The sequence below is a fragment of the Tympanuchus pallidicinctus genome, unplaced genomic scaffold (genome assembly GCF_026119805.1).
Source record: "Tympanuchus pallidicinctus isolate F22 unplaced genomic scaffold, pur_lepc_1.0 scaffold22, whole genome shotgun sequence".
Lineage (NCBI taxonomy): Eukaryota > Metazoa > Chordata > Aves > Galliformes > Phasianidae > Tympanuchus > Tympanuchus pallidicinctus.
Window position 1 is genome coordinate 40,532,495 of NW_026294739.1, and position 25,522 is coordinate 40,558,016.

At 44.4% G+C, this 25,522-nt stretch overlaps 1 protein-coding gene across 2 annotated transcripts in view; it reads right to left on the minus strand.

The window, feature by feature from the left end:
- The window catches only part of RANBP10 (RAN binding protein 10), a 54,441-nt gene that overhangs the window by 15,543 nt on the left and 13,376 nt on the right, over nt 1-25,522 (minus strand). For both annotated transcript variants that reach the window (XM_052686160.1, XM_052686159.1), the window contains exons 3-4: nt 20,733-20,785; nt 4,548-4,715 (exon numbers count right to left, since the gene is read on the minus strand). In XM_052686160.1, the coding sequence (XP_052542120.1) occupies nt 4,548-4,715; nt 20,733-20,785 (221 nt within the window). The remainder of the gene's footprint in view (nt 1-4,547; nt 4,716-20,732; nt 20,786-25,522) is intronic.

Here is a 25,522-nt window from a genome sequence, read left to right on the forward strand (position 1 = left end):
TTATTCTTTGCCTGTTGTGCATGTTCTGCCCTAAATCCATTTTCCACACACTCCCCACCACAGGCTTCACGCTTTGCTTCAACCCTTAGACAAGAACGAGGCTTATCTCCTCTTTGGAAGAGTTCCTTGCAGTGTGGGTGGGAATTTGGCTGGATTGTCAGCACTGAAGGGTCAGTAGCACAAAGTCCAAGTGCTGTTCCTCAGGGATCAACGTTAGGGTCAACATAGTTTAACATCTTCACTAATGAGCTGGATGATGGGAGGGTACACGCTCTCAGATGTCTCACAGGTACCAAGCAGGAGCACGGACAACATGGTAGAGGACATATTGCTCTTCAGGCTGCAGAAAGGATCCAGCACAAACCTCATGGAGCTTGGCAAAAGTAGCTGAAGAGCTCTTCTGCTGGCTTTGAGTCCAGCAAAGGCCAACAAGAAGGGAGGCAAAGGGAAAAGTGGTTGTTTGGTCTAAAACATTAAGGGAGACACTTACTGCTGCCTTCAACTACCTAACAGGAGGGTACAGAAAAGACAGAGCCAGACTCTTCTTGAAGCTGCTTGCTAACAGGAGATGGGAGGAAATAAAAGACAGGCTGCAACATGGGAAATTCTGGTTAGATGCTAGGCAGGGGAAAAGGTCAGAATGGAAGAACTAAACAATAAAGCAGGGGGCCAGAAAAGCCCCCTTGGGGATCTCCATTCTTGAAGACAGTAAAGTTTGACATGTTTCTCAGTAAGCTGACCTAGCTCTCAGCAGGGCTGCGAATGCATGACCTCCAGAGATCCCTCCCAGGGTAAATTGCTCTACAGTTCTGTAAATAAGTTTATTACACTGCCTTTAAATTAAGGCATTTATATGTTTAGTGCCTTCTATTATGAAACTAAGACCAAGAAAATGTTTTCAACATCTAGATCTGTTGCACAAACATATCTGAACCTGTACTGCTACATATCTGCATCCAACAAAGTCAACAGCAGAAAGTGAAAGAGCCACAGTTCTAACTAGGCAGCTGAATCTGAAACTGCACTCTCTCTCAAAGCCTGGATCCAATGTGAAATAACAAACATCAGAAATTTAAAGATAGAAGAACTGGACAGCTCAACAGGTCACAAAGCAACAGTGTGTGAAAAGCCTCTTCTGTAAGTCCACGGCGTCAGCCTGATCAGCAAGGCAGATGATCACTTTCACTTCAATGAAGAGTCAGTGCTGGGGAGCAGTGTGATCAACACCTTCACCTGCTGTGCTGCAGACTGTAATGAGTGCCAACACATTCAGCAAGATGGGCACTTTGAGGATTATGACATACAGGCCTGTGAAATACTGCTGCAAGTTGCTGAGGAGAAGCATTATTATGGCCATGTAGCTCAAAGCAGACCTGGAAACAGTCACCATCCAGTTGAGCTACCTGGGTAAACTGTTCTTACAGAGAAAGCAGGCTGCAGCTGCATTTGGTGTTTTCTTTCATTTTAAATGTGGTTCATCTATCAAGTCCTGTTCTAAGCTTCTCAGTGCTCTTGCTCTTAGTAGATCTGGTTTGAGAACAGACCTGTTAAATTGGGAAAGCTGGAAGGATATCTGCAGGTCTCCGTGACAGCTTTCTTCATTTGCACCAGTGTTCCTGTTCATCTCTAAACTGGTGGCAAAATGGGTAACCTGGTCTTCTAAGAACCTGCACTCAAATTCAGACAGGAATTTTCCATGCCAGTGCTTCAGAGGGTTGCATGCTCTTCCCGTAGCCTTGCTGGCCCATTTACCTTGGGTTGCTGTCTAAGTCATGGATTTGAAACCCTCACACATTAGTCCCTGAGCAAACTCGTCCACTTAATCACAGAAACCTACAGCAGTCACATTTCCTAATCACATCCCACATCCAAGACCATCTGCTTAATGGCTAGAGCCCCAGCTTTCTCACTCTTTTTCTCCCAGTTCACTCTCATCACACTCCTAGCCCTACCACATCATCTTTTTTTTTACTGCCAGGACTCTGCTCAGAATTTGTCAACAGCACTTAATGATTGCAGCTGGAAGACACAGAAGACATTTTCCAGAACAGGTATTTAAGACTACATACGATGTCAAACAGCTCTCATGTGATGACTCCAAACAAAGTTCGAGACTTAGCTCCAAACAAACATCCAGACATTGTGATGGCCAAGAAAACAGTTCCTACACAGTGGTCCTGATGGATCTGATTAAATGAAAAAGTATGGAGATCACAGTTAAGCAACAGGAAAAAAACTGCAAGGAAAACAAAGGGGGGCATGTATCAAAACAACAGGCAAAAAGGAGTCGTGATGAAGATAGAATATGATGGAGAGAGAATATTACGTGTAAGGAAAGACAAAGCTATGGTGCGTTCAATGAAAGTGAGACAAATTAAAATGCCCAAAGGCAGGGCTGTGAAACCTGCTGCCGAGTCAACTGTCATCAAAAGGGGGCTCATTAGTCTCATGAATATTCTATCTGCTGCAGCATTATGCAGTGACCTCATTCCCTACAAGGAGAGAGATTCAGCCTCAGCAGCTGAAGACTTCACGTCAGGGAATGCCAACAAAAAGCACATTCATCCCCTTCCTTACAAACCTTTGCAAAACACGCAGCAAAATGTTCCAGTAGCTTTTGTGGGGGTCAGGACAACAACTGATGGCCTGCTACTCCCCAGTACTTCAATCACTGCTGACCACATCAGCACTCCTCGCTGAATGCAACCATTAGAAAATGCCACAGCTTCTGTTTGATGCTGTTAGCTGCTGCTCTCACACCTCTACTTATCTTCACAGTACAGAACTGCTCATGGATTAAGTTAATTAAGTTAGTGATTGGTCTCACTAGGTAGTCTTCACCAGAAGTCTTCACCAGAAGTGGCAGAGCATCACACACAGTTTGGCCAGTAAATAGTTACTCCAGAAAAGAAGTAAAATCACATTCCTAAAGAAACATCCTAAAATCCGAGCAACCCTTCAGGAGGGTTCCCAGAGAAGTCTTTTTTTCCACTTAGGGCTGCAGACCTCAACGTGTTGCAAAACATGTGGTCTAGATTCTGGGAAGCCACGTGCGTCACTTCTAGGCAACCATCCCCTAAAAATCAACAGACAGTGGGATGAAAGCAGAGGAAAATTGAAAACCATTTTTCCAAAGAAGTTCTGTCTGCATCAGCATTAGGGCCTTCTGAATCTGCCTCATGGAACAGATTCTTCTTGAGACAGAGGAGAAGCAGCCCCATACTGCAGATTCAACTCTCTGCTGCTACAACATAGCCTGCTACCTTTGCAGCATCACAGACTGGAGGCAGGCAGGGACTCCTGGAGGCCATCTGGTCCAATCCTCTGCTCCAGCAGGGCCACTCAGAGCTGCATCCAGGACCACAGCCAGGTGACTTCTGAAGATCTCCAAAGACAGGGACTCAATTTTGGGCAGCCTGTGCCAGAGCTCCGACACCTGTGCAGCACAGATGTGCTTCCTGATGTTCAGAGGGAGCCTCCTGTATTCCAGTTTGTGCCCACTGCTTCTTGTCCTGTACCTGGGCACCACTGACAAGAGCCTGGCTTCGTCCTCTTGGCATCATCCTTGTCACTCCCAGCTCTCTCAGCCTTTCCTCATAGCAGAGCTGCCCCAATCCCTCGAGCATCTTCATGGCCCTTCGCTGGGCTTGCTGCTGTAGCTCCATCTCATGTAATGGGGACCTCTGTATTTTTCTTACCAAGAACTCACCAGAAATTGTACACATTACAGGCACTCTGGACCTGCTCCTTCCTTCAGCCCAGGCAGTCTGATAACTGCTCTGACAACTCTTTTAACTGGGTATTTTTCTACCAGCTTCTTCACTGTGATTCAACGAAGTACAGCTGACAGAGCAAGGAGAAGCAAAGGAAAAGGAGTGCTTGCCCCCTATTTACTGCATGGCTTATAGAAAAATTGACCAGAACTTATCCACGTTGGAGAATATGTCCTCCAAGGGAAAGATATTTTAGGTGAAAATGGATACAACTTTTTATTTTAGACAAATCAGATACAATAGATGCCTGGAAAACACCTGTGAGACATTCCTTTGTACAAAACCCTTAAGGCCGTAGCTTTAGGAGAACTAGTAGAATGACTGTGAAATAAAGCAGCAATATTTCTTATGCTGAATCAACATCTATGTTTGGGAATACTTGGACCAATGCTTATGAATGGATAAGTCCCTTTAAAAAGTGATGACGCTGGTAACTGTGGTTTTATAGCTAGTTGAATAATATACTAAGCTTCCCACTTCTTTATTTCCCTGTTGCCCTGCCATTAGCTGCCTTATCCAATCTTCCATGCAGAAGCAGAAGAAAGGAGCACAGTCAGGGGACACAATCCTAACCTACTCAAACCAAGCAGCACAGAGACCATTTTAGCTGCCTTGAAACCAACTTACAATCCTGACTGCAGCTGAGTGCTCTTTATCTCTCTTGTTTCTTGAAAGTTACCCACAAATGTGGAACAGGAGATAGAGCCCATGAAACTTATCAAGAGTAAACAGCAGCTGAGCACCTTCCTCTCGAGAACAATTTTTTTTACTCACCTAAACTGTGGCCATTTTTTGTGTAGAAGCAGGTATTGTTGATGAGGTTGACACAGCAACCGATGACATCTCCAGTTGTGAACGTAGGGCCATAGGGTTGTCCTGTCCCCGAGGAACAGAAGGAGTGCCCATCATCACCGTGGTACCCATAAGAATGCTTATCCCATCCTGAAGAAAGACAAAAGAATGTGTCAACAATGAGTGCATGTCAACAGTGAAGAACAACATGGCAACTACAGCTTCCAGGACACAATTTTATCACATTTAGAAGTGCCCAGTATAACTGATGACTACCGTGTTTTAAATTGACATGGATTGACACAGACTGTGCCAAACTGAAGCAGAAGCACAAGGAGCTCTGACCATCTCCTGACCTTACACAACCTACAAGAGAGAAGGCAACAGGGGACCACAGAACCTGTCAAATGTGGAGCAGCATTTGGCAAATGGACTACAGAAGAAATGAAACAACTCCGGGCTGGAATCACAGAGTAACTGAATCACAGAATGGTTGGGTCAGAAGGGACCTCAAAGTCCATCCAGTTCCAACCCCTGCCATGAGCTGGTTGTCCCCCACCAGACCAGGATGCCCAGGGCTCCATCCATGGGCTTGGGCATCTCCTGGGATAGGGCATCATCAGAGGACTCCACACACTCATGGCTTCTCAGGAAAAATGTGAATTATTCAGTGGATGTCCAGAGCTTCCAATTCATTGCACCACAGTTCGGTAATGCCAAGAGGAAAGTCATGGAATGGAGCAAGACTGAAACACGGACTTCAGGGCAAAGTCTGGGAATGAAACTCTGTGACAGAGCAAACCTAGCAAACCACAGCCTAGAAATGGTGAATGATTCCCCATTAAGTCCCAAACACACACAGGGATAGAAAGACATCCCAGCTCCCAGGAGTGGCTCCAAGCAAGCTGTGACACCAGCACCAGTCCTGTGTAATGTCCTCCTAAAGGACAAGGACAGCAGCACCCTCAGTAAGCTCAAAACCAGCCAAACAAGGCTGCCGAAAACAAAGCAGGGAGTTATACAGGCTCTAGAGTTAACTGCCAAAATCCCCCTGCTGACTCCTTCCAGTAAAAATCTCATTCAAATATTAACACAGCTCCTTTCCGCTCTCTCTTACATTTTCTCTGTTGTTGATTCACTACTTGAGTCTCCTTGAGCACAGAGCTGTTAATTGCATGTAAATTCATGATCTCTCAATGAAACGGTTTGTGAATGTCAGCTGGTAACTCTGCTCAGTTTATCTCCTAAGCCACTTCATCATACAATCTAAACACAAACTTCTAATCCTGCACACGACTTTGCAGCAATGAAGCAGTCAGATGCTCACATGTCCATGCTATGCACCGGATAAGGCTAAGTTTGCTGGTATGTATTGCATCAGCACCTGGAAAAAAAGCTTGACATGAAACATCCTGGTTTGATAGTCACTAATAGAACCACAGACTCATTAAGGTTGGAAAAGGCCTTCAAGACCATGAGTCCCACCCATCACCACCAATACTACAATTAAGGAAATCTTGTCCATTCAGCATGCTGCTAATGATATACAGGGTTAATTTCTTCGAGTCAGATGTTGTCTAGTGCTGAATTTGGACCTAACACAACAAGACGTGCATTAAATCTGTCAGCCTTAGCAAGTCAGTTTTCTCTGAGGGATGTTAGAGTTAAGGTAGCTTGGTTTGGTCATGGTTGGACTCGATGATCTTTAAGGTCTTTCCCAATCTAAGCAATTCTGTGATTCTATGATTCTATGATTCCACTCATTATAAACACAGATGTGTGGCACTAATTACGTGCCTGACCCTGAGTTATTTATTAACCAAATAACGTATCAGCATTTCTAAAGTACTGTCCAGACTCACCATCAGGATAATGGTGTGCAGGTCATTCCAGCACTGGCTGGAATTCTGGAGCTCCCTGCCATTCTAATTTAAAATAACCATCAGCACTTCCAATACTTGTAGGTCAAGCTATTTGGGCCCCACTGATCCAAACAGCACCTTCAGATGTCTGGCATTCTCTCTGCTTACCAGCAGATGGGGAATAACTCACCACATGCATGTTTTCAATGCATCCTCTGCCTTCACTCCAGCAGTATTTGCTGAGAACTCGGACTTTTCTGCATCACTTACAATTTACTACTGCCACCTAGTAAAAAGTCCATGGCATTACAAGCAATTCTTGAGTTCCTCTCACTCGACAGCATCTTCCTTTACAGCGCTAACACTTCAAAAAGGGCTGAATGAGGCTTCCCAGATGACTTCACCACACTTAACTCTGCAGATCCTCTTGGCAGTCTAACCTTGTACTACCCTTACTGAAGCATTTCCAGAAGTTACTGTTGTGACCCAGAAGGCAGAGATGAGATTTTATCTGCACATTCAGGACATTGGGTCAACCAGGATCCTGTTCAGTTGGGATCCTGTTCAACGTGTGGTTGCCTGTGAGACAGCACAACACAGGACATGAAGTATCATGCTCTTACTGAACGCCTCCCAGCTGTGTGCAGCACAGACACACAGAGCCAGATGGAGACTCCGTTCAGTTGGTGCTCCTCGAAGGATTTTCTTTCTATGGAATTCTCCAGTCCTCCTACAAGCATGCATAAATACTCACAATATCCACAGAAGAGCACAGGGAGGAGTTTCACAGCATGACTGCAAGCTGTGTGAATCCAGCCTCCTCCTGTTTGGATCTGGTACCTTGCAGTTCTTGCACTGGAGAAGATGGCAAACCATGTATTCATCTCCAGAATACACATTATTGTATAGGCTTCTACAAAATCCTTCATAATTATCCATTTCCAGGCTAGCGAGTCCTTGTCTTTATAGCTATTCCCTGCACTTCTAACCATCATCATCTGGACCTTTCCCAGATTTACAGTGTTGCTTTCCAGAACAGAGATGCAGGTGCATCACACGCAAGGGAGGTGGGTTGCAGTTGTTTTCTGTACCGTCCCCTGTGAGTTAATCCTAGCATTTTCCCCTTTATTATCCTTTCTACCACTGATGTTTCCATGAAGCCTTTTTTTTTTTTTGTGCAGCCTTTTTATTGTGTGACCTAAAGGCTCACGCTGAGTCCTAACTGCATCATCACTCCTGCCTGTGAAGGGACGATGCTGCTCTGTCACTGTGCCCACCCTGCAGGGCCATCTCTCGTGGCTCCTCTACAGCATCTTTCACCTTGCTGCCCATAGCAACTCGGTGTCCTTCACAAACTGCTCCATCACTTCTTCCAAGTCATTTCTGAACACTCCTGGCAGCTCTGCCAAGCCCAACCCTATGGCCACCACCTCCAACACCAAAAACCATTCACCCCATCCCTTTCCTCACTTTCAAACAACTCAGAATCCCCACTGGCACATCTCCCCTCAGCCTCCCCACCTCACTAAGGGAACTTCCCAGAGGCCTTTTAACTTCCAAGACAAAGACAGCAACCCAAGGGCCACATCCACGTGCCTGCTGGCTCCCCTTCCCAAAACTCACGTCTTGTTTCTTCATGCACTCATTACATCTGCCCTTCAGTAGAACTCCAAATGCACCTGCCCACACCAGACACTGAGGTTCTCACACCCTGTGTTCCCTCACTCTTCTGGAGCCCTGAACAAGAGCTGCAACACTTTCTCATGCAGAAGTCATTGAATAGTCATGCTAGCTGCTGTCTCACGAAGCTCCTCCTGAATAAAACAGATGGAACAGTCTTTCCTTCTAGGAAACCACCTCAGGTTTCACATACTGAAAAGAAACCAAAGCAAGGCAGCCTTCTTACATGACAGGCAGCCTGGGCAAAAGCCCAACTCTGGCAGGCTAGCAGATGCTTTAACCTGCACAGCTCGTGCACTGCCCTCAACATCGGGATTCAAATCAGAGAGCTCTCTATCAGCACTGCCTTATCTTGATCAAAATCACCATTTGCTGCTCCAGAGCCACGTGCCTTGCACAGAGACAGGGAAGACAGATGGGACAGTCATCTCATGCAAAGGCAATGCTATGGGAACTAATGCGCTGTGGTACAGCTACATCTTATTCTTCCATAAAGTAGATCAGGGACCCCCAGAGGGTCATTACACCAAAAAATCCTAACTCCAAAATCTAGTGAGCTGGTGTGGCTGGCAGGTTCAGTTAGCAGAGCTGTTAAGGTTGGCTATTAGGAACAATTTCTTCTTGAAAAGAGTGGCGAGGTTTGCACAGTTGGCCAGGGAAGGGAGTCACCATCCCTGGAGGTGTCCCAGAGCTGTGAGGATGTGGCAATAAGGGACATGGTGGTGATGAGTCAACAGCTGGACTTGATGATCTTGCTGGTCTTTTCCAACCTTAATGATTCCACGCTCACAGCTAGGGACTGAAGCACACAGCAACAGGCCATATATATGTCACAGAGGAAAACGGTGATGAATGCTGTAATGTAAATGACCAAGAGCAATATTTTAATCATCCCTTTGCTGACCAGATCCTCTTTCCATGCGGAACGCAGAGAGGAATGCAAACTGATGACAATCCCCGTGTGCATCAAGCTTTGAATGTGCCAGACTGGCCAGTGGGCACAAAATAACTGGGAAGGCAACATTCATGGGCATCTGTGCAGAGCTCTCCTCTGATGCCGTGCCAAAGGGCAGGTCTGCAAGGCCTAATAATCATGGAAAAAGGGCTGTTTCAATAAGGCACATCTTGACACCTCTGCCTCCCCCTACTGTGCCATCTGTCATCACTAAAAGGACTGCAGACAGACAGACTGACTTCACCACTGACACGTGGACTTCATTCCAGGGGAGAAACGTGTTCCACGAGGTTTATACCACACATTCATGGTAACCTGTAGCTGGTGCAGAGCTGCTACAAAGGGCAGGGCCTTAAAGAGATTCCCCAGCAATCTGACCTGCCATCAGGAAACCTGAGACATCTTAAGAGGTAAGCGATGCAGAAGAAATACACACTGGGCCACATAAAGAAAAGACAGGAGTTCCTCAGAGAAGCTGAAATGAGACGTGTGAACAGAGGGGTTGTGTCCCTAGGGCCCTCTGTAAACTTGGAGGCTGGTTCTTCAGGACAGACTTGGGTGACTGCTCTGCACAGAACCTCTGCAGCGTCTTCCAAATGTTACCTGCACCTATTTGCTTTCTTTGTAGCCGGGGCAGACAAGAATTTATGCCAACACAGTGAAATAAACCAAAAAATAACATCAGCAAGACTTAGTGAGTACAAAGCACAGCAGAAGGAGATGCACAAACCTTGCTCGGGGACTGGAGGCAGCTACAGAGCCTGACTGCTGTACCATCTTGCAGTGTAGTTCACTGACACAGTGGATGTGCTTTGGTGTCTGTTAGCCCATGCCAGCAAAAGCATAATTTTGCCACTAGCAAAGGGAAGGTTGTGCTCTTGCAGTGTTGGAAGTCAAATGCTTCAAGAAGAGCCTGTTGCCCAAGAAACATCTGTGGTGCTGCAGCATCTCAGCTGTAGTTCAATTTTACAATGCCTTACAAAGTTACATAAACACAGATGCTTGGGTGAGACAAATAGTATAGCTTTGCTTTTCTTCACTCAACCATGCTCAAGAATCAAAGCAACTGTTACTGTTGAAACACATCCTTGTGCTTCCAAATTCTGACAGCTAAAACATTTGCTCAGTAGTCACAGCAACTTGTGCTATAGATTTAGGGCGGTGGGAACATAGCATGCATGGTCCTGGCCTCATGTTTGGGGAGGTGCAGTCACAACACCAGGACAGGAGCAGGGAGCAGAATGGTCAGCATCCAAGCACCGTCCTGGCAGAGCTTCCATCTGCCCAGAAAAAAACAGGGGAAAAACATAACCCCCAAACCCACTTACCTGGGGGAAAAGGAAATGATGAAGCCCATGCTAGGAACACCCCAGCTTTTTATCCATGCACCTCCTTTCCATAACAGCTTCCACTTCCGCAAGGCAGCCAAATGACTTCAAATGTAGCACCATGGGATCGGTGCTTATGCAGACACTAAAAACACTTTGCCCCATTGAGGACAAACTTCTCAAGGCAGTGATTGTATGTGGTCAGGTCCTCAATGTGTGGTTCTTACAGAGCAACACTGGGTGATGCTTATCAGAGACTGCATAGCTTTTGGCAGGGCTGGGGAGGTTTGGCTCAGGGACCATTTTGTGGTTTTGAATCGAGTATTTTCACTTGAAATTGAGAGGTAGACAAAGATTGGACCAAATCTCAATGGCAGAAAGTCTGAACTGTGGCAAGAATCCAAAGGAAAAAAAAAACACAACACCTACCCCACATCAACAGGGAGCAGCAAGAAAAGGACAAAGCGACCCAGAGATCAGAGTCTAAGACAGACAGGCAAAAGCTCTGTATGGGAGTCTAGGACTTACAACAAACTGTTCCATCCATCACAATGAGCACAAGCACAAAGTAACACTACATTTTCCTTTTTAACATAATTGACCTTGCATGACAATTCGTAGACCAGATCCTCGACTCCTACCATTTGGCAGCCACTAGATATTAACTAAGCTTCAAAACATCAAACCACAGCTGATGCTTAATTAAATAAATTGACACAACCCACTGACTCATAGAGAGAAAAAAACAAAACCATAAGCCTCCGGATGGCTGCAACATGGGCCATACCTAGTCAACAAGAATGTTCTGTTCCACCTGCCCCAAAGACTTGTTAATGAATCCACTGCACTATGACTTAGCATGCAGCTTACCACAAAACACAATAACCAAGATAAAATCCTACTTCCTTAAATGAATAAAGATGGCAAGCCTTCCTGATTTACAAGTTTGATGGATCAGAGAACTGCAATGGATTGAACGCCTTCTGCCAGCATCAAAACATGATCTAGTCTTCCCTATGCCAGAGAGGGCCAAGGCATACCACAAGCCACTTATACAGCATAATTAAAGCCTGATTACTAAACAGGTTGGTTTATCTACAAAGGCAGGGCTCAAAAAGCTCTCTGGTACAGTCACTGTGTACTGCACCCACTGTGTTCCCTGACACTGCACTGGGAAGCAGAGGTGGAAGCACATGGGTCAAGTTATCCAAAACAACACAGGACAGATGAAAAAAATGTTAGGAGTTTTGCCATTGATTATGAAGTGGCAGGGGCAAAGAACAAGCTGGATACAGCAGCTGTTATCACATACAGAGGCTTCAAATCTCATCACACTACATTATTCATATTTGTATTCATATGCTGACCTACAGCAGATAGGCAGGAGCACCTTCATAAAATACTAAGGCACCTTCAGAAAAAGTGACAGGCATGGTTAATGCACAGTGATGGGCTAAAGCAGGCTGGATGGGCACTGAGCACCTGATGGAGCTGAGGGTGTCTGTGTTCATTGCAGGGGGTTGGACAAGACGGCCTTCAAGGATCATCTTCCAATTCAAACCCTACTGTGAGTCCACAACGAAAAGCCATCTTACAGAGACACTGAGGCAGAGCAGGTGAACGATTCAGCCAAAAACAATATTAGAGCTCAGCTGGGAATGCAGGCAGGTAGCACTCTGTTACTATGAAATAATTCCCTGAAAAGGTATTTAGGGAGATAAGAAAATAACAAAAGAAATACGCATACAAACACAAAACTTCACTGAGAGGGACTTCTTCCACAAGAGCAGGACTTCATGATGGCAAGGGCTGAAATAAGCTCTTCTAGATCAGCAACTGAGGTTCCTTAAGTACCTTTCACATCAATTAATGTAAACTAATAAGGTTTTCAGAGGAGGATTGTATTTATTCACCCATCTGAGGTTGCAGGGAAATCTAGCTTTGTGCTGATATTATCTTTTATCTGAGAGGCTCATATAATAAGTACAGCCACTATAAAGACCTTTTTATCAGTAAAACCATCAGTACTGGTTACAAAGGGCTGATAATGGCTTTAAAATAACTACAGCAAATGAAAGAGCAGTCATTAACATTGCAGGTTACAAATAATGTAAGTGGTGTCTGCACTGCTAGCCAACTCACTGCTGCTACAGTAGCTGGGTGTTGGAATGAGGTGGTCTTGGAGGTCTCTTCCAACCCACAGCCATGCTATGATTCTATGAGCTCAGCTGTTGTTCTGCCTCCTCACCCCCAAACCGAAGACCTCTGTGCCCAAAAATCAACCTAAGTACAAAGATCAGATCAAAAAGGGAAGGGCAGGAAAGGAAAAAAGTGGAACAGCACCACTGCATAATGCTGACCCAATGGCTGGCAGGGATTTTCATGGCTGAACAGAGGGCCACCCATACAAGTAAACATGAACCAAGGCAGGTCTGAAGGGGGGAAAAGGGAGTAACTTCCTACAAAACTAATTTCATGTAAATAGCTATAAAACCAACCGTGAGATTAAATCTATCCTAAATTCAGAAGGTTATTTACCCTCACTCTGCGGCTCAGGAGCTGTTTTTGTTATGCTCCTGCTCTGAACACAGCTGATAGGGAGGACGCAGCCATCACCCTGCAGACACTGGTGCCCACTATCAGCTCTCTGCAGGAGCCTCATGTTTCAAACATGTCCCACCTAGACAAGTTGTATGCAAGATAACCTGGCCATGGGGCACACCGACTGCACAGAGCACAGGAAGGCTGGGTGAGGCTGGATGTGGGCAGCTGGGCTGCTGGTTGGTGACCTGCAAATAGCAGGGGGTTGAAACGAGATGATCACTGTGGTCCTTTCCAACCCAGGGCATTCCATGATTCTATGAGTTAAGCAGTGATAGGTCATATCATGATCCTCGACTGCAGATGCAGCAGTGGTTCATTTAAAATTTGGGCACATGCAATTGTGAGAGGAGACTAAAAAAGCAGCACCATAAATAGAATAAACAGAAAACGAGCGTTTCTCAGATGACTTTCCTATGATGAAACTGTATACAGGCTGAATGCACAAAATTGATTCCATATGAAAAATATCCTTACACCAAAAGTACTCAAAAGCTCAAGTTCCTTTTGTTTTATTGTAAGACGTACAACTTTCTCATCCATTTCTTCAGTGGAAGAAAAAAAAACCCTCAAAGCTGTTTTCTAAGTAGCACGTGGTGCAGCACAGGAGTAGATTCGGAGAAAGCCAACAGGCTTCAGCCAGTCTCCAGACACCACGTCTCCCCTTTTTTATAATGGGGATGGCAGTATTGGAAACACTGCCCCATCCCTGGAGATGCAAGAGGCCAGGTTGGATGAGGCTCTGAGAAGCCTGATCTGGTGTGTGATTTAGTGTTTGGCAATGCTGTCTATAGCAGGGCATTGGATGTAGATGACCTGTGAGGTCCCTTGCAAGCCAAGCCATTCTATGACTCTACTTCTACCTTCTATTACTTAGCCCTGGGTGGTGTGCATTAACTGTGATTCTAGAGAGCATCTTTCAGTTCAGGTTAGAAGAAAGAACAGTAGCACAGCTGAAGATATGAATCAAAGCACAGCACATGGTGACAACCATTCCTCCCAAATACAGCCCAGTTCCAGCACAGGTCTCACTCAGGCAAACTGAAGAAGGCTGTAACTTACAAAGACCAAGCCTCTGTGCAATGCACATCTTTTTGCTTAATATCCAGCACTGTTTTAAGCCAATAGTTTTCACTGGTCTGGATGAGATCCTTTCAAAAAGTCCCCATGTACAAAAGGATTGCTAGCTCCAGAGAGGAACTGACACACTGACCCACTTTGCTTTCATTTCTTCCATTACACAGCACCAAAACTTTAAGATGTTGAAAGTAAATTATTTTTTCAGGTCAAAGCCTAGTTAAGTTAGCAGCAGCAAAAAGTGACTTTTTGGAGCAGTTCTCAAGCTGCTTTGCCTTTTCAGCTCCTACAGCCACCAAAGAACTTAAGGAAAGGCAGAGGCAGATAGAAAGTAAAGAGCTGCGGGCAGGCAGCCAGGCTCACCCCAGCCCCAGTGCCAGCCTGCAGTCACTGGGATGTGCCTTCTGAAAACCCATCTGCTACGAGCTGGGTAGCTGTGCACCTCTAATTAAAGCTTTCAGCACACTTCTTAGGTGAGTGCAGTATTTGTTGCTATCAAAAATAATCTCAGACTGCTGTTACCCACGCATTTCTGCAGAATAAAGCTTCGCAGAGGAGTTGTTTCAACATGCATTACCTGCGTGTTCAACTGGGTCACAGACCAGATCCGAGTTAATAATAACCTTAAAATCAAGCAGTGCCCCCCACGCTGTATTATTAACCCAATTACACGGTCCAGTTCTCCTGCAGCCCCACAAACTGGTCTGCTAGCATAAATGAGAGGGTGATGGAGACGGACTGACACAGCCAGCCTAAGGAACACATACGTAACTGAGTCCTGGGGTGCTCAGTCTGGGTCTCAGATAATTATACTGAGCAAATAAAGTTCTTGAGAAGTCCAATCTGTTCACAGCCAGCAAGAGGAAAGGTTTAAATACAGAGCAGCAAGCCCAGTTGGGCCATACACCCAACCTGCACCGAGCAACTCCAGCAGGACATGGTATAGACAGCATGGCAATTATCAACCCAACAGAGTAATCTGAGAGATTCTCACTGCCATAACATGCATGACACTGAGCAAAGCACTGATTTTGTTACAGCTTTGGTTAAATTTCTCCAGTAACCCCTAGAGTTTTATCTTAAAACTCTATCAAAATACTCAAAGGTTTCTATGGTGCTTAGCAAAGAAGAGAACTCAACAAAGTAGAAAAAATAAAGAAAAGAGGTAAGAAAAAGGGAACTATGAGCAGTGATTATGTACAAGCAAGTACTCAGAACCCTTCCAGGCAATCAGGAGGCTTCCTTCAGCCATTCTGCAATAATCTGAGTAGTTTGGTGTAAACTCTCCATGAAGAACCACAACGTTGAGGTAAACTGAGCTTCTCCAGGCTTCTTTACAGAATTATACCTTCCTAATGGATAATAACTGAGGGGAGGAACAGATATCAGGTATGAGTAACTTGTATTAGAGAACAACTCTTCTTGTACTGGAAATGGGGAGGAAGAGGCAAATCTATGGACTGAAGCCAACAGAGTTGGAAAGAGTGCTGCAATCCAGGATGTGCTACAGAAGTTAAATTTACTACAGAGACAATAAATGCATTTTTATATAAGACTTTAGTAAGACATCATACGAAAATCCTATGTACCACTTGGTCAGCTATTTTTAAGGATAGTTCTAGAAAAGCTTTGCAGCAGAACTTATACCATAAGATATTTTAAGACATTGCTTGATCAGCTGCATAAATCCTTAAATAAACTTAACAGAAATTACTTAGAAAAATCAAGCTGGGTATCCAAAATGCTGGCTTAGCCAAGAGGATTTGAAAGCACACTGAATCACTATTTGTTTGCCATAAAGCAGTCATGTATTTAACCCCACACTTTCAGGCTTTGGCTGGTTGCTCCAGAAGCCAAGAGGCAGGGTCCTTCTCACCCCATGTAACCACCAGGCCTTTCCTGTCCCCTTCCCCATTTTCTGCTTAAGCCTTAGAGACTGTGAAAGCATAGCAAGCGTTTTCCGTTGTCTTGTTTGCAGCACGGGTTAAGAGATGCTTCCTAGTCTTGCTCTGAATTTTAACATTTTCCTTTACTGTAAGGACAAGGACTGCTTGGTGTATGCAGAGTTAATAAAAGATAAAAACAGCTGCTGCAAATCAAGAGAACACGACAAATAGGGACAAGGCAAAGAGCCACAGATGCTTCATCTAGAGAAAAACCCACAAAGCGGTGACAGAGGTGTCCAGGCACACGCCTACAAAGGTGTAAGAAATTAACTGTTCTCCACCTCCACACGTGAGCGAAGAGCAAGGGACTTCTAACCACACAGGATATTTAATGCAGTCATCAGGAAAGGCTCTCCAACACAAGGATGGCATTGGAGGAGGTTGCCAGGAAAGTACTGAAAGACTGGTGTAGACATGCAGCTGTCAGGCAGGACTGATGTCTAACTGAATTAGCTTCTTATCAAAAGACGTGGTGAGGTCCCATCTTCTATAATTACTCCACTTACCACTGGGATTTGTGCCCTTTTGCACACATCCTTCATTTGTCACAGGAAGCAAGGACCCAAAGCGAAAGCTAATTAAAAAAAAAACCACAGGTTCTCTAGGACACATTGAAAAGCTCAGATGGGATGACAACCCCAAGGAAAAAAATACCAAGAAGGAACCTCTGGAGCTCTCTAGCCAAACCTCCTGCTGATAGCAGGCACAATTGTCAAATTAGACCATTAGAGCACTGTCCTGATGAGGTTTGAAAATCTCCACGGTGGAGCCTCTATGGTAATCTGCACCCAACTCTGACAAGGAACAGTACCTTCTTTATTTCCCACAACAGTTTCCTTTCCTGCAGCTGGTGCCCATTGCCTCCCTTCCTTCCCAAGAACAGCCTAGGGCTGCGTTATCTTCAGGGTCCTTACAGGGAGTGAAAGGCTGCTACTGGATCCCTTCTCAAGCTCAGAAAGCCCAGTTCCAACTTCTTGCCAGTTCCTACAGCACAATTTGCCCAGCCTCTCCCTTCTGAAGAGAGCACACCTGCATGAAAAACCTTTGCCAATCGCCCTGGGGAAGAAGCCGACACTTCTTTCATCTCATAGGAAGGAACAGAAAGACAACAGGCTCCTCCAATGCTTCATTCCCCTGCTTCATTTTCTCTGTTAACAAGCGAGACAATCTGAGAAGAAATAAAAAGTCCTGCCTACAAACATCAAGAGAAACCTATTGGCAAGGGAGGAATGCAAAGCAAACGATCTCCAAATGAAATCCAGATGGACAGCCCACCCGTCAGGTTGGTGGCTTATGGAGGTGAAGTGATGGAGAGGGCATTTATTTTGCTGAACAATGGCACAGGACAGCTGGACAAACTGCTTCGGTTGTTGCTGATCTGGCTTAAGGCATTACAATCCCAGAAACCAAATCTAGTACAAAGCAAGCCTCTGCACTCCAAATTGTGCTGTTTTGACTGCACACCAACTCAAGTCTATTAAACACCCTCGAATTTGAAAGCCTGTTCTTCTAACAGGGAGTCTGAATCAAACAAGTAGTGAATAAGCCAAGCAGCATCTTTCAATTATACAAGTATGGTAAAAAAAAATAATCAAAAGGTTTCATAAAACAAAGCAGTGGTGAGCAGCACCGCAATCAACAAGTGCAATAGTGCACAGCAAGGCAAGGCAATTACTGAGCAGAGCTGTGAAGCAGCTGCCCAGGAAGAGTCCCCATCCCTGGAGGTTCCCAGAGCCCTGGGGATGTGGGTGATGGACATGGTGGGATGGGTTGGGGTTGTGTTTCAAGATTTGAGGGGTCTTTTCCAGCCATAATGATTCTGTAATCCATAATGAATTCTGAAGGAGCCAGCCTGTAAGAAGCCCAACCTAGCAGAAAAGTGGAGTCCTGCCATGCCTGGCAGCAGCATTGATTGGGCAAAGGATGTGCCAAGTGCCAGAGGGCTTGTTCAAGGGGAAGGAGGACTATGCAGCTGGGGGTATGGAGGAGACAGTATGGGGCTGCCCTGCTTTGATGACAGTGAGCTAGATCAGTCCAGCTCCAAAGTGAAATTGCATCCTCAGATACCAAAGTGCTGAGCGCAAATGAAAAAAGCCACATTTCCAACCTGATGACTGAATTTCAAAGCAGAGCCTACAGAAACCTTGGAGGGCAGCAGGGAGAGGATGGACACCTTTTAAAAGCAGCCCGTTTCCAATGATGGGTAGCTGAAGGGAATGTTTGCCTCGCCCTGGCCACACTTCCAACTCTCAGCCCAATGCTACCCCCATTAGCACCCAGTTGGGCTGAAGACAAAATAAACTTGGCATAATGCACACATGTCCTGAATTGGAACCTGATATGGCCCAAGTGTTTGTTTTCAGGAAGGGGAGTTTTGAGCCAGAAGCCAGGACCAATTTCCATACCAGGTTCTGGGCTCCTGAACCGTGTAATAGTCATGTTCTACTTAGAGAAAGTTAATCTGTTAAAGCAGAAGTGAATTAAGAAAGTCTAAGGAGACAAACTTGGTAGGGTTTTTGGTCACAAAAAGTTAAAATCACGCTTTGACACAAAGCCAAGCCAAGACTCCAAACCTATCAGTTCTTTATGAGCTCTTTCTTACTCTGTCTATAAAGATCCTGACAACAGCTAAGCATCACACATTTCTAACTTCAGTTATTTGAGCAATATACTGTAAAAATGAAATAAGGCTCATTCTCCCAAAGCCAGGAAGACAATTACTGAGCTGCAGAACCACGCATTCATTCCATTTCATACAGATGGTAGGAGACTGATCTAACTTGCAGGATCCCTCCTGGCAACCTAATCTTCAAGTGTTAAAACAAATAACAGGTTCGGAGGATCAAATTTGTACAGTTCACTGCTAAATAAGCACTATCTGAAGTCTCAAGTTCCCTTCACGTTCCTTTTTTTTTTTTCCTCCTACTCAAACAAAAGAATTCTGTATTCCACATTCATTACATATGCTCTAGAATTAATAGTAGTTCACAGGCACTTTGAGTTAAACAAGCCACAAAAACCTGCTCTTGTGGCTCTTAGATTTTAAGGTTGTTATCAGCATTGCTTTGGTCAATTTTGAGTCCTTGAAGGGAAACAAATCAAAACAGATGTTGGCAGAGCTGTTCAAAAAGTTCAGTTTCAGGACAACACAGCATAGCACCCAGGATGCATCTCCTCAGGTTAGTCTCTAAGGGTTTTATATCAACTGTAATAATCCTAGGAAAAAGAGAGCCAGAGCCCAATGAGCAACCTACAGGCCACACACAAGGCAACACCATCCATCCTTCCAAGGTGCAAGCTAGGAGCCACATCTTGAACAGAACTTGTATCCTTCAAAGCCAAATAACTCCTCTCTCAAGCAGCCAAGCATCTCAACACTGGGACGAGAAAACTCATGCTTCATCCTATACATGCTCACAGCTTACTTGGCTGGGAGGACTGGGGAGGAGACAGACAGGAGCCTGAAAACTGAGAAATCTATACCTGTTGATGCAGGATCATCTTGATCATCTTCCCTACTTATTTGCAACCAAGCATCACTCGAGGAAACTGGAAGTGTCCAGACTTCCTCCTTCCCTGGTCAAGTTCTGAAGGAATAAAGACTTGTGACTCTATTCTCCCTCCAATGGCATATACTGAGCATCTGATACAAACTGTTAGCAAATACAGTTTGCAGTATGACACAAATTCTTCAAAGCAGCATGGGATTCACTGAAACTGTTCTCCCAAAAATTGAGTTATCATAAAAGCATGGAATAACTTAAGGGAAGGGACCCTCAGAAGTCACCTGGTTCAATTCCTGCTCAAAGCAGGTCTAACTCAATCGGGTTGGATGAGACCACGTCCATCTGAGGCCTAAATATCTCCAAGGCTGAAGGCTAAACAACCTCTGTGTGCAGGTCAGAAATTACCAGAGAGAAGAAACAAAGGATGGCTGTGGCCATCGCAGACCAGCAGCAATTTAGGCTCATCTCTGGCAGTGGCCAAAAGCAGACTCTCAAGATAGACAAAGCAGTCATTTCATTACCCACTACAGCAGCAGATTTACAATTGAAACAGCATGCACCAGAAAACTGGCTACTCTCTGAAACCACCCAAGGATTCCATCACCTTTGTGTCCTTTCCCTCACCTGCAGTCTCCGTAGAAACTCAGCTTACAGAAACATTTCAGAGATCTGTAACAGAGCTGCAAAATCACTTATTTTGCTAACAGAACAGCCAGGCATTTTGCTCCAATGCTACAACAACACTGGGAACCATCTGCCATTCATTCTGGCACCTGAAGAATATTCACTTTCTAACAAACATAGAAAGCTCTCAGTTTCAAACCCAACTGAAAGAATTCCTACCACAGAAGTTACGGCATTGATCCCAACGTAGAAATAAACAGCATGCAATTTATTACCTGAAAATGATAAACTAATATTGTAATTTTTTTAAAAATTTAACAACCTGGAGGCTAAACTAAAAATATTAAGAAAAAAAAGGAAGCAACAATGTTATCTGGTCATAGCACTCTGTCATGTATTTAAAGCCTTTTGGTTGGAGGATGGAAAGAAGATAGGAGTCACTATGACAAGAAACTCCCAGATATAAGACACTTAATCATGGCATTTTATTAACAGAAACACACATTCATCAATTCATACATATGAATTATTTTAAATGAACATTTAACACAGACTGTAAGCTAAAAAAACACCTTGATAGCGACTTACCAGGAAGCCTGTTCATGTTGACACCTTGAGCAGAAAGTCCTATTCCCATATACCTTCCAAAAAAAGAATAAAAAGTACAGCATCAGTCAAGCTCAGAAAGGCCAAGACACAAGATTTCCCACAGCTTGGGGGAGAAACAACATAAGCAAATAAATTAAGGTAAGATTGTTGACTGTTGATTGTTATTCCCCACAAGAAAGCCATTTTCTACCCATCCAACCCAAACCACATCTTTCATTTCACTGTCCAGTTACCCGGTACTCTCAGATCAGTCCACAGCTCTTCTGAATGAGCCTTTGTTTTTACGACTATTGCTAGTTTCATACCATCAGCAAAAATCATCATCTCACTATTAATTTCACTTCCAGGTTATTCATTAAGGTAGTAAACACCACAGGCTTAGTGCACATCTCTGCAGAGCATCCTCAGCCATGGGGATGAGAGGAAGCAGAGGCCATTCACTCCTCTGCCCCATTTCCTACCTGTTAACTAATCTAACCATCCAGACACGCAACATTATCCCCTATTTCCATTACCTTCCTTACAGGGGCTGAACCTGGTCAAACAGTGTTTGCAAATGCAATCAGCCTAATCTTAACCTACCTATGCATTCAACAGGTTTGTGAGGCACAGCCTTTCTCCAAGGCTCCCTCCCCAGTAGGTAATATTTATGCACGTACCCATTTTGTTTCTTCTATTTCTGTTAATTTGCACGATCTGTAATTCTCTTAATATGCCCTGGAGCCACAGAAACAGCTGCCCTGCTCAGCTTATCTTTAACGAGCTTCACGTTTTTAGGTTACTGAGTCTGAAATTAACAGCTGACTGCGTGGCTCTTGTTCACATAAAGTTATAAATCTAAATAGGTTACAGCCAGTGTCCTACTCTTCTTTCGTAGCACCAGCTTTCTTTCTTCCACTGGTTTACCTGCTCCATAAAATATTAACCACGTCTAAAAATACTATTCCTGATTTGTGCCCCAAAGTGACCTCAGCGGTCACAGGCACAGGTTGATGGTTGGACTACTTGATTTTATTGGTCTTTCCAACCTTAATGGTTCTATGATTTCTTCAAGGCCTGTGGGTTGAGTCCCATGCAGTAACCACTTTCCATTCTTGCCTTCACTGTCTCCACTATTGCCCTGATTGGCCCCAAAACTCCCACCCAGCCACTCTCTCCTCAGTAAGACACAGGGAGAGGATTAAAAACTCATGGATCAAAATAACAACCAGGAGATCACTCACCAGTCACCATCACAGACGGAATAAATTCCACTTGAGGAAGATTTAGTTCAGGTTTTGTTGCCCTTCACCACCTTTCACCATCACAGGGACCACCACCACCACCCCACACATCATTCAGATGCTTTGTGAACGTGGTGCCTTCCAGGCATCTCATAGTACCCATCCCCCTTCAGTTACAAACCCTGATCACCCAGTTGCTAATTACCCTATGGTTCACCCTTTCTTTTAGCTGATCCCCTGTCCAACCTGGGTTATCTTCAGAGCAGACTGACACATGGTCATCTTTCAATAAGGAGAATCCATGGCTGGAATTGCATATTTGGATTGAACTTTGACAAATAGGGCCACGGCAGCACCCAACTACAACCAAGAAACACCAACCCAGGTCCTCTAGCTCTAAGCATGTAGAAAACTACGTAATTACACAAGCACCAGGAAAGTGTTAGCTTTTGATAAAGGAAATAACGAGAGGGCCACTGAATCTAGAAAAATTCCCCAAGGGCTTTGGCAGCAGCCAGTTCAGGAGCAAAAGGTTTGAACTTCCTGACAACATTTAGGTCAAACAAATTTATCTTGGAAACTCTCCAGTTTCAGAGGACAGAATCCAGGACGTTTGGCTGAATCTCCCATTTCTCATTAGGAAGGATAAAAAGAGATTTGTGAGGGTTTCCAAAATACCTTGGTTATCCATAATCACATAGCAAATCTGATGTTCTCTGTGGAAGTGCTAAAAGCCCACTGCCTGTCTACAAAAAGAAGAGCTCAGAACACTCTGCTCGTTCAACAGAACACTGGATGCTCACAGTGGAGCTTGGACACAGAGCATGGAGGATCAAATGCTCTGAGTACTTTAGGGTTTGCACTGCTCTTAAGACAGGTGAAAGTTTAGTTACAAAACTAAACTCTAAATAGCCTATAATATGTCCTGAAGTAGAAAGCTCAATGGCAAAGACCAGTATTGCTTCAAGAACTACGTGATCCAGACAGTGACAAGCTGAGACCTCTGGGAGTTCATTTCAAAGCCTAAATTTCCAAAGAACTGCAAAGATGAAAGCACCTCCTCTCCAAACTAGCTGCTCCTCAGCAACTCAGTGTAAACAGATAAAAACTGTAAATCTGAGGAGGGATACCATAACTGCTAGTACCTTTGTGCCACAGAGTCCAACTGGGAAGACACTGCTTGCTCTTTGGTCTATGAAGTCCAGGCAGTTCCTTTAAAAATGCAATTAAACAGTGATATGAAGGACAGCACAGTGGCAATTATCATCTAAGACAACAGCAGCTAGTCAACGTCCTGATGAAAAGTATCAGCAAATGATCACATCTTTTATTAATCGAGATCAATCGCTGGTGTCCATTTCCCTATTTGAGAACCCTTCTACTCAAGGCAGCAGTTGGACTTTCTAGCACCAACAACTACCACTGAACATGGGAAAAAACTAAGTGGCACCACAGGCAAAATACCACTGCTGGAACCCAGAGATGTTTTGGTTAAGGTCCTTCACCAGAAGATCTTAAAGAAATTATCTTGCTATAAAAAGAAAATCACCACATAGACTATTAACCTCACTGATAAAAGACCAGGGTTAAGAAAAACACTTGCAGAAACACAGCCACGAGGTAAAGACAGCAGATTACAGGTTCCAAACCTACGGCCTCGAGACTCAGCAAAGCCAAGGGATATGGGGGAGAGTAGGGTGGGGGAGCTAACAGAACATGATTAAACTGCACAATAAGGAAGTATTCCAACCAACCACATCCTGAGCTGTATTACTGTGAGTCCTGACCTCCCGGAGCTCACAGTATTTGGATGCTGCTCTCAGACTGAGTTTGGGTCGTCCTGAGTCGGGCCAGGGGTTGGACTAACTGATCCCTGTGGGCTCCTTCCTACTCTAGATGTTCTATGACTGCAATGGGAGATCTTACTGCTGTCTACAGAGGCAAAGGGCCCAGAAAAATACTGAATCTCCACCCTCAGAGAGGTTCAAGAACGTGACTGCATGCTGTTCTGAAGAAACAGATCTAACCGAAGTTCAGCCTGCTTTCAAGTGGGGATGAACCGGATGACCTACCAAGACCCTTTCCAGCCTAAATTATTCAATGATACTTTAACTTCAAGACTGTTTTGTTGACAGGCAGCAAACTGTTGCCTACAGAACATAATGCACAATATCAAGCAAGCTGCGAGAAGACAGGACTTTAATGCACACACGAACATCATGAGCTGATCTGATCCCATCAACTAACTGACCACAGCTTCCTCCTCCCTGGTCATCAAAGAGAATGAGTTATCCAGGAAAAAAACTTGTTCTTGTAGTTTCTACAGAACAATCCTGAGCTCTCAAACAAAGAGTGCCATGATGACTCCTGCCAGGCATGCTGCCACAAGGACTTGGGCTCACGGTGTCCTGAACCTAGAGCTGACTTGAAGAAAAGCCACATGGAAGGCTCTGCTCTGATGTAGAGAGCTCAAGGATAACAGAAAGCACTGCGAGAAAGAGAAGAGGAAGTGCTGTGTTATCTCATTCATTGGGATCTCCATAAAAAAAAAAAGTACAGATTTCTTTTTCCTCTGAAATCAAAGCCTTTTTAAAGATCACATTCTGCAGCTCATGGCTTACCTACTTCATCCTTTAGAACTCTTGAATGAAGACCACATAACCTCTAATGACTCCTTCCTGTGTTTTATTGACAAATAACATGATTGTGGTATTAACTCATCAACAGAAGCCAAATCATCCTTTAAATGCAGACTGAAGCAGCCTGGCGTTTGGAAGCCTCTAAACATTCCTCCACAACAGACACATCTGCAAAACAATTTATTTTTCTGCCGTGGCCCTACCTTCTCATAGCCCTTCATAAGAAATTCTCCTGAATCATCTCCTGGTCTTACAGACTCTCTGGCTCACCTCCTGTACTTGCTGTTTTGGGAGGGAAAAGCATTCTTTAACATTTGACTTTGAGCCAAACACCCAGCAAGTCCTTCTGCTCAACGCTACGGTGCTTTTACACTTCAAGTTTGTTCTTTGCATTTTTCTCATCTAATAAAACTTCAAGCTTTGCTTGAAGTATCCCCTATCCTCTCTCACCCTCGTGTCTACTTGTGTCAACTGTATTCACTGTTCATTTTGAGTCTTTCCAATTAGTTCATACCCATGTGCTCTGATCCTCCAAGACGAAGCCTGCTTGAAGAGCCTCCATGCCATCTGAAAGCATTTTACCTTTATGATTCCATCTTTTTAGTAACTTGTCTTAAAGAAGCCTCCTCAATTTTTACAGCATTCGTTGGCTGTGGTTGTTTCTTTTGGAGGAACGTGAAAGAATTTGGGTTTGGGGGCCTTTTTAAAGTGCCCCTCAAGGGACGTTAAACACAAGTATTTCTATAATGTTTTAAAAACCATTTTCTGCACTGCTCAGAGCATGAGTCAGAATTACATCCTCTCATGAGTTCCCTGACTAACCTCTGTGCATCAGTCACTCACAGCATCTAAAAATTTCGTCTCACACTCCGATGTGACACACACATGATCCATAAAGAACAAACTA